General features: G+C 34.1%; 1 protein-coding gene across 3 annotated transcripts; it reads left to right on the top strand.

The window, feature by feature from the left end:
* The first annotated feature begins 372 nt into the window (after positions 1-372).
* Positions 373-14,086, top strand: LOC104587117 (uncharacterized). Of its 3 annotated transcripts, XM_010244584.3 has the most exons (10): positions 389-546; positions 666-724; positions 929-969; positions 2,842-2,873; positions 5,443-5,471; positions 11,354-11,390; positions 12,107-12,163; positions 12,664-12,740; positions 13,577-13,650; positions 13,745-14,086. In XM_010244584.3, exons 1-10 carry the CDS (start codon positions 463-465, stop codon positions 13,762-13,764), a joined length of 510 nt encoding a protein of 169 aa, XP_010242886.1. In that variant the 5' UTR covers positions 389-462; the 3' UTR covers positions 13,765-14,086. The 3 variants fall into 3 exon arrangements, with proteins under 3 accessions (XP_088746615.1, XP_088746614.1, XP_010242886.1); XM_088890488.1 differs by lacking the exons at positions 11,354-11,390; positions 12,107-12,163; positions 12,664-12,740; positions 13,577-13,650; positions 13,745-14,086 and adding an exon at positions 5,976-8,153 and having other exon boundaries at positions 383-546; XM_088890489.1 differs by lacking the exons at positions 5,443-5,471; positions 11,354-11,390; positions 12,107-12,163; ... (1 more) ...; positions 13,577-13,650; positions 13,745-14,086 and adding an exon at positions 5,976-8,156 and having other exon boundaries at positions 373-546; positions 2,822-2,873.
* Positions 14,087-14,360: the final 274 nt, after the last annotated feature.

Raw genomic sequence — 14,360 nt, 5'->3', positions numbered from 1 at the left:
CCTACCTTGAGGGGGGCACTTCTATTTCTACTTGACTTGCACGTGAGATGGGAGTCGTACGGGGCTGTCAACTGTTCTGGTAAGACCATGTGATAGCAATATAGTTGGTTCCGTACGAAGGGGCAGGGTAACCCCTGTTATTGCGGATCCCGTTCCCTACTATGCCGCTCGTGGGTTGGGCCTCTCATCCTGGAATGGGCTGGGTTGGGTCACCCTACATCAAGCCTAAGCAAACCCGCCCCAAAATGTGGGGTTTTATTATCGTATGTTAGGAGTCGAGCAAATACATTTGGCTTGGAAATTGGCTGGACTGAACGTGTTACCCATTTTAAGTCTTCTAACGTGGGGGTTTTATAATTGTTATTACGTCTGAAGCGAAAAAAATAAAATAAAATAGTCGTTATTACGTATAAAACTGTCAAACAGCCAACGGGGAAGGGTGCACTCCTCTTTCCGCGCGAAATGGAGAGCACGGCGATTCTGAAGGAGTGGTTCGAACTGGTTGACTCTGACAAGATAGGGAGCATCACTGCCCCTCAGCTCAAGGTTTTTCTCCTTTTCAACCTACTTTCTTCGTTCCATCATCAGTATTATTTCCATCCCTTGCTTTAAACCTAGCATAATCTTCTGATTGGAAATGCTGTTTGTTGAAATTTGATGATCAGAGAGCTCTAGCAGTTGGGAACCTAGAATTCCCTCTCTCCGTTGTAGAGCAGATGATCAGGTTCCTCCTCCTCCTCCTCCCCTCTCTCTCTCTCTCTCTCTCTCTAATTTTGCTCACTGATTCAGGTTTCTTCTTATTTTGTTAGTTTAGATCGGTGTTCCATGTAGTGAATCTATTTTTAATTGTCAAGGCGAACTGAAATCCTGAGCTGTATTTGTATTTTGGTAGAACTGAGCTGTAATTTGATGTTTTGCGTCTTTGCAGAATGTATGATTTTGATCGAAATGGGGCAATGAGCTTTGAAGGTGTGATAAATTTGCTACTGCGGTGTTGTCTTCCATTTTTCTGATTTCCTTTTCGTGTGGCGGTGCAATTTGACATTACAAAATCTTTTTGAGAATGAAGAGAAACCAATAAGTTAAATAGGAAAAGAAACTTAGCAAGTGAGAATATAATCTTCATCCTCTGACATCCTCGTTCATAAAACAGAAAGGTTGTCAGAGAAGCAGCAGGATACAAAATACTCCCATCAAAACATCGTTATTATTATTTTTTTCTTTCCTCTTTCTTTTTTTTATTACTTGCCCTTTTTTTCTCCTTGTCATTTCTTCCAGTTTTAAGTGTAATATTTAGATGGTTTCATCCATTCGGCTCAGATTTTACATGTACTCTCTGATATCGAATTATTAGATCAATGGATTATATTTAATAGGTTAAAGTTCATTCATGAAATTTTAATTACTTTGATCTTTTCCCATTGTTTAATTGACATATATACTAGAGTACCAAAAAACGATGGGAACTTTGATATCATTAAAACACAAGAAAAGTATACCAAGACTCCTCAAAGAACCACCCTCAAAGAACAATAGTTAAGTTTTAATCTATCAAAAAAAATAAAAACAATAGTTAAGTTTTAAGACTGCAGTGCAATTGGCAAAAGGAGAATCAGGAAGGGAAAATTGTAAAACAGAGCAACAAAAGAGAACAAACAGAGATTTATGTGCTTTGGCTTATAGCCTATGTCCATGGGCATCAGAGGAGAAGAAATCCATTATCAAACAATGGAGATTACAGTTCCAGTGTTCACAACCTTCTCACCAAACCCTAGCTTCCAATACACCCAAATCTCTCTCTGTACCTCACACACTCTTGCACTCTCTTTTGTTGGCACCCAGGATACAATATAACTTTCTGTGCAAGGTACAAAGCTATTTATATGAGAAACCCCTAAACTGGGTTCGCCCCACAAAATTGCTAAGTCACAAGTTTCGTGAGTCCCGTGAAATCCCTACTACGAGTCCAGAGTCCTACAATTTTGAGATCTGTGAGTCCAATCTACGATTCTAGGCTATTGGCCACTGTGAGTCCGGAGTCTCACAAATCTAGATGAGCTGTGAGTTTGGACTACGGACAACACCTGAATCAGGATGACTTGCAATTCCTACCCGTTCTGTGATTCTAGATACTTGCAAGTCCCAAGTACAATTGACTCAACTATGGCTCCCTTAACACTGCAAGTCCATACCATGGGGGCTCCACCCCTACACTCCCGAAGGTGGTCAGTGGTGGACTAGGCCCTCTGTTTCCACCACAGACCACTATGAAATTTTGCCTTAGGGTTTTTCTCAACTATGTAGGGCCAGATCATGGACTGGATTCACAACTAGAATTCAAGGCACCAACATAAACACAAACTATATGAAGCATCATAGTACTAGCCTAGCATCAAAAAGCATAATCCATTAAGGATAAAAAAATAAAAGTAAAAAAATGTCCATTAAATTTTTTTAATGATATGAATCTGAAGTATTATATGTCCTTGTTAATTCATAAGGAAAAGTGGTTAAAGACAATTGAAAAATAATGAAAACACTGCATAGTTCCAATTTCGAAAGTTCGTTTGCTTGTATGTCTTCTGTCTAGGAGGATTCAAGCTGAACTAAAAATCATTCATTCATTGAATAGGGATTGTCAAAAACAATTTTTAGTTATTATAGGGTGCATCTTGCATAAGTGGCTAGCTATTATCCTTGACAGTTGACACTCTTGTTTGGGGGGCAGGAGGGCAAAGCTAGCATGCATGAGATAGTATATTTCTGGTATTTAGTATTTATATTGAAAACAGTTTGAGATTGTTACTCTAACTTCGTGTAGCTTATTTTTCTTCCATTCAGAATTTGTTGCTCTTAACAAGTTTCTTCTTAAGGTGAGCTCTCTCTCTCTCTCTCTCTCTCTCTCTCTCTCACACACACACACACACACACACCTGTATGTATGGAATAGATGTTCTTATTGCTTTCCTTATGCATCAATTCCCTTTCATTTGAGCAGTATTAGAATCATTTTCCCCAGTACTTAAGTGATCAAAACTAATTGATTTATCTGTAACGAATTGCAAGCTAGTCCATTCAATTATTTCAATTTCACTTAATGCTTAAGTTTTGCTATGATGGTGACCTTGATTATATTTTATTTTATCATGCTTCCATTGTTATTTATCAGTCAGTGCTTTATCAGGCAAATTGTGCCCTCTTGATGCATGGGTTGTGAGTCTCAAGGTATTAAACCTATGTTTTATGATATCAGGATTGAAAAAATGACATATGAAGTTTCATTAAACAAAGAAACGACTTTGTACTCATATGAGGAAAATGTTTAAATAATTGAACTATTACATGCCAAAAGGGAAAAAAATTAACATAGAAAAAACAATCCTTATTTTTGCCTTTTTGTTTGCCAACTTATTGGAAAACAATGACATTTAGGTCATTGATTTATAGCAGAGGAAGATTGAAGTAATTTTGAAAGATTAGTGTAGATTACCTTTGATCACGATTGGCTGGTAGGAGTGTCAATGGACCGGTTTTAATCAAAATCAATTTGGATGGACCAATAAGACATATTGAAATTTTTCCCAAAAAAGAAAAAATAAGACATATTGAATTGGACCAGTCCAGACTTGGTGGTCCAAAGTAGTTATTAGATTGGATTGGGCCTACTCATCCGTAATGGATTTATATTGGATTGGGTTGGATAGAACCAATATCCGGTCCATTGATAGAAGATAAGAAGACAGGTGTCAATGGACCAGGTTTGGGTTGGAACCAATCTAAATTAGGACCAATTTGAACAGATTGGATGGTCCAGACATTGAATTGGACCATTCCAAAATGGTTGAAAGTATTCATCGGATTGGATTAGACTTGGTCCATCTGTAATGGACTCATATTGGACCAGATCCAATTGGACCAAATCCGGTTCAATTGACACCCCTATTGGCTGGTTGAATGGAACCCTGCTAGACATGTGGAAGTTAATTCTCCAAAAAAAAGAAAAGAAAATCTTGTTCCCATGGGTGCCTAGGTTGGCAAACTCCAGTGCTGATGAGCTAGCTAAGAGGGGGTTTCCAGAAACAAGTTGGTTTGGGATCCTGGCGTTCTTGATTTGGTTATACCTCTAGCTGTTGCTCATTCAGTTGGTTCTTTTGCTTTTGGGGTACCTTGAACCAACTATGTCCCCCCTCCCTCTATTTTTTTTTTTTCTGGACAAGTAGTTACAAAGAGGCATGGGAGAAGCCTACATTGTATCTGGTGACTAAAAAACCTCTAGTGCTTACTAAATGAGCCTTTTAATGAATAGAATATCCAGAGGTGTTTGAAAACCCAAACTGCGCTAAACACAATAAGTATTAGACTTTTATGTTTGAATAATATTTGCATACTTAAGGCCAGTGAATTTGAAGATTTTGTGAGAGCAAAGCTTCTATCATTGGTTTAGGGTTTGAGACTATTGTCGTTGATGGGTTATCAGAGGTTCTGGATTAAGTGAGAATCCTGATTGTAGGATAAATGATGATTGATGGACACAGATGTCCAATGGCTGTTGGAGACTATACTACTAGATTAGAGAGAGGAGGTCTTTAGTTTACTAATAAAACCTTTAATTTAATTAATTGGATTCCTAGATCAACAACTAATACTCTAGTTGATAAATAAAAACTAAAAGTTGATATTTTAACTATCAATTTCATGATGGAAACCTCATTATTGACCAAGAAAAAAATTATGATGGAAATGGAAATCTACTTTTGAATTAATTATTTATCTGAGATCCATCAAGATAAGCCTTGTCAAAGTTTAGGGCAGGTGACTAAATACTTAGATGCATCACCTCTAAGGTTGAAGTTCTTTTCAGAAAGCTAGAATTCTAATGCAGTTAGCATCATTTTTATTCTTCCTTTGGGGGGGGGGGATAACATTGAAGTGGAAGATTTCCATTTTTCCCCCTTTGCATTTTTGTAGGATGAGCTCAGTGTAGTTGATGGTGAAGAATGAAAAGCTCTTGGCTAATATCCATCTCAGATGAAACTTTGGCATCCTTTCTATAAATTGTACTGGATTGCATGAAATCTCTAATGATTTCAGAAACAAAACAATGTTTTTAATGGTGATAAAAAATGAAATAATGTTATTAATTATGATGTTGAAGATGCTGGCTAGATACAGGGATGAATTTATTTTCAACTATCTTGCTCTTTGTTTCATTCTATTTTACTGAGTCTCATCTTCCACTTCTTCCATTCCTTCTAGTTTGGTGTTGGTCTCTTCTATTTTTGGTATCATGTAGCATTCTAATTCTTAGGTGATATATATGTAGTTAAGTAGTCCTTTGCTTATTGCATTAGTACTCATAATGGTGGCAATAGTTGTATTGTATTTCATGCACTTTCCTTTTTCTAGACTCGCTTTCCATTCAGTTTTTAAATATATTTGCAGGTTCAGCAAGCTTTTTCAGACCTAGAAAGGTGATTAACTACCTTTTATTTCAAAAATTGGTGCTATTTTGTTACTTTTTTTTTGTTTTTGGAGATAATTTCATGACTTAAGGATAAATGTGGAAATATGGGAACTACTGCTATGGGAACTTCTAAATTTTTTATTAAAATTAGGGAATGTGGATCAAAATCATTCCTTTTGGTAATTGCTTCTTTTTTCTGTGGTATATTTAATACCTGCTTCCTTTCTAGCTGCTCTGGAGTCAGTTATCCATCAAATAGAGCTTTTGAATCCTTGGAAGTTGAATATCACAGTTTCAATTTATATTTTACAAAGTTGAGCTGGTCTTTTCATGCTGTCTACATGTATTATCCATCAAGTGAAGCTTTATTTTGATTGATAAATAAAATTGAGCCTTTTCCTATCACAAAATTGTTATGTTTGATGGTATCATTTTGTGCACCTATGGACTATATTTATATACTAATACACTTGTCCATTTTATTACTCATGATATTGATCTTACTTCATAGTTCATACCTCAAAAAGGTGGTTATAGAAGGTGATTCTGCAATGATGGTGAAATGGCTAACAGAGGACAGTGCTATGATGTGGAAATACAGCAATGAAAAGGGGAAATATAAATGGTTAACCAGGGACATGGAAATTCAATGTAATTGGATTAAGAGAAGTGCAAATGCATTGGCTGACGGTCTAGCTAGGCAAGGGGTAAATAGAGACACATTATTCTGGGCTGTTTTGTAATCACTACAAGATCAGAAAGTTCTTGGGTAACTGGAGTTAAAGACTTTTTAGCTCCATCCCGTTGTAATCTTGTTTTTATCATTAATAAAATTTCATTGTTACTGATAAAAAAAAATCTTACTTCTTACCGTCCTTGGTAACCAGTCTCTTATGTTTTGAGTAATGGTGGCCATGGCTTTAATCCACAATAAAGTTCAATTCAATCTTATTCAACTCAACTGAATTCAGCCTTAATCCCAACCATTTGGAGTCAGCTACACAAATCCCATCCCGCCATTGTGCTCCATCAAATTATAAGTCCATGAACCCTTGCTCATTATCACTACACCTTGGTTCCAATGAAGCATGTTCCTGGAGAATAACCTAGCATTGAAGAAAATGGTTAAGAATTTATATTCATATTGGATTGGCTAAAGGTTTTTATGCTGCTTGGGATTAACAGTGTTAAGCAAGCTAACAGTGGTGGAGTTCTAATCCAAATAAAACCTGCCTAGAAATATAAAATTACATGGTTTCAATCAAAATCCTTATATGTTTTTATGTTTTTCTATGAAATCTATAGAATAAGAAAGAGAAAATATTTGAAGACAATTGTCATTTCTCGGTAGGGGGAGAATCCAGGCCCGGCGGGTATGGGGGGGGTTTAGAAACTTTGAAGGTCATGTTGTTGCTTTTTTTTCAGGTCCAGTTAGAGTAGGGGACTCAGTTTTTGCAGAGTTCCAAGCTGTCTTACAAGGAATACAGATTGCTAGAGAATTAAATTATGACAGAGTGTTAGTTGAAGGTGACTCTAAACTGGTAATAGGGTGGTTGAAGGAACCTGAAACTGTAATTTGAAATACAAAGAATATATGAAAAGATTTAAGTGGCTGGTCAGAGATATGACAATTTCAATTAAATGGGAAAGGCGTTCAGCTAACGGGATGGCTGGGTTTTTTGCAAAACAGGGGGTGCATAAGTCTGAATTATTCTGGGCTCAGTTGTAATCTGCTTTCTGGCTGGGGCTGCATCTCGCGCCTCTGCTGGATGTACTCTGTAATCATGTGATATTTATTTCTGCTCTAATAAAATTTCTATCATTTATAAAAAAAATTGTCATTTTTAGTACTTCTAAGAAATGCAGTTTTTTTATGGGATGGCTTGTTAAAATGTTATTTTACATATTAAAGAAAACTGTCAACGTTGGGAAATCTTCTTTACATAATTTAAAAGTGTTAATTCTACAAAATATATTCCAGAAGTGTCAATGCAGCATTTCTTTTAAGATGCGTAAAAGAAAATAAATATGTTTTTAACAAAAAAAATCCTTCTATAATGTTTAGCTCAAAGTTTTTCTAGTTATAGACATATCTATATCTTTATATTAAAATGCAATGTGCCAAGGTGCACTTTTCTGCTTTGTGGTTTATTCTCAAAGTCATTTATCTTTTTTTCTGGTTTCTTCTCAAAGGCGCATATCTTTTTTCTGTTTTTTTTTTGAATTTTCTAATTTTAAAATTGAACAAAATAATTTAAGTGACCAATCACCTTGAAGACTTTTAACACTCCTCATTTATACACCATTAACTCCCTCTCTCTCTCTCTTTCTCTCTCTCTCTCCCCCTCCCTCCCTCTTTCTCTCCTCTTTTCCATTAACTCTTTTAATAATCTCTCATTAATTATGCTGTTAACTCTCTCCTTCAATAACTCGTGCCACTAATTCTCTTTCATCTCCATTACTCCATTAAATTGAATAAAATACATTAACTTTATTTATATATATTCATTTCAATTTCACTATAATTTTTTATATATTAGTTATATTTGCATTAAATTGTAATTATTAGTAAAGATTAATTATATTGAAATTGAGATATTCAATGATATATTATTACGCTAAATAATCTACTTCCATTCATAATTATAGTCCATCTATATTCCATTTCAAAATAATAAAAATTGATCAACCATAATAAACATAATTTAGTAAGTTACTTAAATAAAATAAAAATAATTATTAATTGTTGTTATTGATAAAAATATTTTTATTAACATAATAAAAATAATTTAATTAACAAAAGGAATGAGATAAATCAAAAACTAATATCAATTTAAAATTAATATAAAACTAGTGCAAAATTATCAAACAATTATTAGTTTTATAATTGAATTTTATTAATTTAAAACCAACTTAAGTTCTAGTGAAAAATAAAAATTTATATAAATTTCATAAGGAATTTAAATTTAATTAAAACTTAATATACTTAAATAAATTCAATTTTTACTTATATTAAAAATTAATAAAAATATTAGTTTTAAATATAGTTTTAATTATTTAAAAATCAATTTAAATTCCATTTAAAAATAAGGAAAATTATAAAAACTTCCTTGGGTTTTCTAACAATCCTATGAAACTCCCCAGTGTTTTGACCTTAACAAAACCTCTCCTATTGTTTTGAAAAAAAGTTGCAAATACCTTTTGTCAGCATTCCAAATAAAAAATGTTGACGTAATGCATTAATTTTACTTCACTTCAGCCTTTTTACCTTATTTTGTCCAAGAAGAGTAAGGAGAATTATTCTTTGAAAGTTATCTGGAAAAAATAAATTAATGAAGGATAAGGTTGAAACTTTAAATTATGTTTGATAATGCATTAATTTTACTTCACTTCAGCCTTTTTACCTTATTTTGTCCAAGAAGAGTAAGGAGAATTATTCTTTGAAAGTTATCCGGAAAAATAAATTAATGAAGGATAAGGTTGAAACTTTAAATTATGTTTGATAATGCATTAACAATGATAAGACTTCAATGCCTTTGTTACCGAAAAGCCAAGGGAAAGGATGTATTTGCACTTTTTTTCTCAAAACTATTGGAGAGAACATGGTTAGAGGTAAAAACACAAAGGTGGTTCATAGAACTGTTTTAAGAGGATGTTTCACTTCAGCCTTTTTACCTTATTTTGTCCAAGAAGAGTAAGGAGAATTATTCTTTGAAAGTTATCTGGAAAAATAAATTAATGAAGGATAAGGTTGAAACTTTAAATTATGTTTGATAATGCATTAACAATGATAAGACTTCAATGTCTTTGTTACCGAAAAGCCAAGGGAAAGGATGTATTTGCACTTTTTTTCTCAAAACTATTGGAGAGAACTTGGTTAGGGGTAAAAACACAAAGGTGGTTCATAGAACTGTTTTAAGAGGATTTTTTTTTAATAATTTTACCTATAAATAATACAAAAAATAATAATAAACTAATAAAAATTAATAAAAAAATCTTTTTAAAAAATAATAAAAATTAGCATTAAGATACAAAAAAAATACAAATTTATCTAGAGAATAGGAAATTGGCCACTCTCACTAAAGTGCAACTTAAAATGTGATTGGACAAACTAGACATAACCCCAAAAAGTAATACTTGAATTGAATTTAGATGAACACCACTTACTTGGAAATGTCATAGAGCTCCATCTTCAATTGTGCTTATAAATAAAGCCCATGCATCGCACGGGTTCTGACTTGTATTCCTTAAATGAACTAAAAAGGTAAAACAATAATCTCTTAAGCATGAACATTCTTAGGAATAAAAAGAATGGTTGCATTAGTGCTTGGCTTAAGGGCACAATTTAGGTGCAATCAATGCAGATTGAGTCTTTTGGATGTCAAGAAGGGTTTATGTAGCAATACATGACATCAAGTATCTTGAAATGAAACCATGTATATCGTATTGATTTCACATAAGCATGTGCCCTTAGAAAGTTAGAATACATTGCTAATGTAAGATGTAACCCTTAAAATGTTTTTTGAAATGATAATAATATGACTAAAAATAATAATAATATGTAAAGAAAAATTCTTAACAATAATAATAAATTAGAAATCTGATAATAGCATAAATAATTGTGTACTTGTTGTATTTATTTATACTTGAGATGTATTACTTTTTTTGATTAGGCAAAACATGGATGTATGCACAACAACATATGCTACTTGTTACTATGGCTGTGTTTGGTTCCGTGGGCATTTATTGAAAAAACGCCACCACATCAGCGCCACATAGGTGTTGGTGTTTATTGCAGATGAAGAAAAATGAAACAACTGTTTGGTTTCACCGTTTATCAAATAAATGGTAGAAAACTGAAACGCTTTGATTTTTGTGCATGGGGCATTTGGGGAAATGTCAAATTCTTGTTTCCCCCAACGTCCCAGCGTTTCTTGAAACCAAATGCTGATGTGGCACACTTTAATGGGTATTAATCTAAGGTGGAGAGTAAAAAACGTTTAAAGTGAAGCCCAACCAAACAACAAAAAAGGAAACGTTTAAAGTAAAAAATGTTTTAAGTGAAAAGGTATAAATAAATGTTTAAAGTGAAAAAGTACAAATAAATGGCCTATCCATAAACGCCCATGGAACCAAACACATACTATGTTTCTTCTTTGGATGACCAATTGATGTAATCTAATGATCCAAAACTAGCATTTTACATTGCATTTTACTGATGTAATCAAATGATATTTTGGGGTGCTAGGCACATTGTAATTATATTTTTTTCTTCAATTATTAAAATTATAGGTTATCAATGAAAAAAATGGCAGGATAAAAGGTGATTAAAACTTATGGGGAAACAAATATGAGAGACATCAGAGGTGGTTTGGCACAGAAAAAAACTACCATAATAGGAAAATGTTGATATTTGATGTAAATTCAAATAAAATGTACCTAGATCAATTATAAGCATAATATGCAGAAAAAATCACTTGATTTTTATATATTGTTCACCATGTTTTTAACTTGAAGCACATGCACACAAATACTATAAAGGTGCCCAATCCCACTAGAACTAAGAAAAAAATTACAGAATTGATACCATGATAAGAATGCCCAATAACTTCTGAACCACTTTAAGATCCCCACCAGATAGACTTGTAAAATGACCAAAATGCCCCTGTGGTCTAAAATGCAAAAATACATAAAACACTAAAAAATTTACAGTTTTGGACTGTTTGGTTTCTGCTTTAGGTAGTCAGGTAGACTTGAGGTTACATCAATTACTTAATTTTTGGCCCATTCTCTGATTTTGGTAATTATAAAGTTAGCAAGCCTGAAATTCCATGGTTTTCACACAGTTATGCCTAATTGCATCCTTGTTATTTTTATTCTTTATTACAGGGGTCGTGGATTTCTTGTTCGTGATGATGTTTATGAGGTATCATTTGATAAACTACCTTGTGTAGTTTAAATAAATATTTAAGGCTTGTAAACATAAATTGGCCTCATGTAAGAAACTCTTTTGGATGAACAAATGAGATTGTGTTCCATGTTCTAGGCATCCCTGCTCAACTTTGAATCTTTCTTCCTTGTTGTTCCCTGGGAAAGTGCTTTTACATCCTGTTACTCTTGTAGATTTTATGGTCACACAAATAATTCTTGATTCCATTAGTCAATTAGAAGTAAATATTCTTGTAGAAAGAAATAAATGATTGTACGCTTTGGACCTGGCTGCTTAGCAAGGTGCCTAGGTGCTTGCCTGGTATTACCATCTCAACACTTTACATTTGGAATCTGAGAACAAATGAAAATATATCTTCCTTACTTCTTGTCCCTTGCTTCCTAAACAATACTGGGAAGGTTAAGAAAAGGAGTTTTACAGGCACTGTGCAATGGTAGTAGTCTTTCTATTGATTGGGCTCTTGCTGGGATTTAGTATTTATAAGAGGGTCACTGTCTTTAGCTGGGGTGCTATTGTGCGTAGAGGGATTATGTTGTAAAGTAATCCAGGTTAAACTGTAATATTTCCTTACAGATCTTTTCTCTTATTATTAATGACATTTTATCATGGACATAAATATAAAAATGAAAACTATGCCATAACTTGAAGATATATAATCTTGCCTTCTTTTACCTGTTTCATCATTGTTGCAGGCTTTGATGAAGGTTGGGTTTTCCCTTGACTCTCCTGCTTTCTATACAGTCTGTGAGGTATAGTAGTTTTTTTGGTAGTGGTAGACTAGTATTTTTGATCTACTGAATGTAGAAATTATTTTTACGAAGCAATATGCATAAAGTTGTTCATTCTTTACATTCACCGTTAACTTGACAAAGTTATTCTCATAACTAAAACTCAAGGTATTTCACATTTTGAATTGCTCAGGAAAGATCCTATGTTTAAAACTTAATTTAATAGGAAGATAAAAAATAAAAATTGAAGACATGTTTCATGGATTGTCAAAAACCATTTACTGGTGGATAACTTTATATTTATCAAACATTGTTTTTGATGTTTGTATTTGGTAATGAAAGGGGAAAAATGAATTCATTTACCATATTTGGTCATTTGGGTTTTGTGTGGCATGTTTATGATCTTGTGTTGTCAACATGGTTCATCCATCTTGCTCCAAGGGTGCAGGAGTAACTTTAATTGCAACATTTAGATCAGGAAGGTCTTGAGTTAAAATGTTATTTTTCCATGTCATTTTCAGAGCTTCGATCAGAAGAAGAATGGAAGATTCCGGCTAGATGATTTTATAGCACTTTGTATATTCTTACAGTCTGCCCGGTATGTATTGTTAAGATGACCCATATAACTGAAAATGCGTTTTCCTTTTTCTTTCTAGATTTAGTGCCCATTTGGGAGGGCTTTCACACAGCGGCTTCTGGCTATGCAAGGCAGGACCTAAACAGAATGCCTAGAAGTTATGTTTGGTGAAAAATCTGGAAAGCCACAATATGCTTTAACTGAGCTATTAAATCAACTCTCTGGTAAATCTAGTTTCAGTAGCTTCTTCAATATGGCTCAGTCAACACAGCTCAATCAAGGCTGAAGCCCTCCCAAATGGGCTCTTATTCAAGCAATTAAAGCCGCATTGAAGAGGGTCCTACTGTCCAAGGTCCAAGTCAACTTGTCAAATAAATACACCCCCCTTCCATGCATTTTAGCATTTTAGAAATGTAGGAATTTAGAAAGTTCAATAAGTTAGCATGTGCATATTTCTTACTATTGAATAATGCTTGCTCATAGAAATTAAAGCATTCAATATACCAGGTATGTATACATGGTACTATGATCTGATGATTGAATTGTTTTTCCCTCTTTACCACACTTCTGGCCTTCCAAAAGGAATTGAATTAATCTGGAGCATTGGGATTACATGATCAGGTTGATATCTAGAAGCACCTATCCTAGGTATTTGATGCATTGCAGGAAAAACTTCCCTTGCACTTTCACCATTATGCTTTCTGTAGCCCTTTGTGCAGTTTATCCTACAATTACTGGGGCTAATGCAATAGATTGCTTGGATCATGTAAAACTTGCTGATGGAGAGAGAAATATATGCTAACTTTTTAAATATTGCCGTCTTATAGACTGGTTATCTTCTTTCTGTCACATTGTAGGAATCTGTTTAATTCATTTGATACAGCTAAGCAAGGCCGAGTGACACTGGATCTCAACCAGTTTGTTTACTGCGGTGAGTCTCTTTTCAGTGTAATTGTTTTTGCTTGATACAGTGCCCCCTCATCTTCCTTGAAAGATACTTAAATTTGCAATTATTCCATCTCCAGCTGCCAACTGTAGAATATGAGAAATCAAACTACTCCACCGTGTTTCCTCGTCTAAAGATACCCTCAGAATTCTTTTGGTGTTTGAGGAAAAACTGTGGCAGATCTATGCATTTTGTGTATGCATGCGTGTGAGGTTCTTTCTTCATGACCCATTCTAGTGCCTGGGTTGAAAGTGAACACGAGATCTGAGATCTGTTGTCCATATTTCTCTGTATAAGTATTATAAGTGTGTATTTATTGCTTGATTTCCATTCATGTCAAGATTGAATCAATTTTCATTGATATAACGCAAGCCAAGGACAAGGGATAGCTCTCAAAATCTTGAGCAATCATTTGTTTTCATGTCATCAATGACCTTGGAGCTTGGAACCCATGGAGGTCTCATTAGCAGTTTAGCACCAAGAATGGCCTCCATTATGGAGACTCTTTCAAATGTTATTACAAATTTACAACCAAGGTTTTAAAAACCGATTGACTGTCTGGTTCAAAATTTGAATGGATGGCCTGTTCCAAACAGCCAAAACCGTTATCTGGGCCAAGTGGGTTGATGGTTCGATCACCTGGGTCAACAGGTCACTGACCAAGTCAACAGTTTTTTGCCAAAGACGGTGAAAGG

This window comes from Nelumbo nucifera, chromosome 6 (genome assembly GCF_055504915.1).
Source record: "Nelumbo nucifera cultivar China Antique chromosome 6, China Antique-T2T, whole genome shotgun sequence".
NCBI lineage: Eukaryota > Viridiplantae > Streptophyta > Magnoliopsida > Proteales > Nelumbonaceae > Nelumbo > Nelumbo nucifera.
This window is presented reverse-complemented; position numbering and strand designations above follow the sequence as displayed.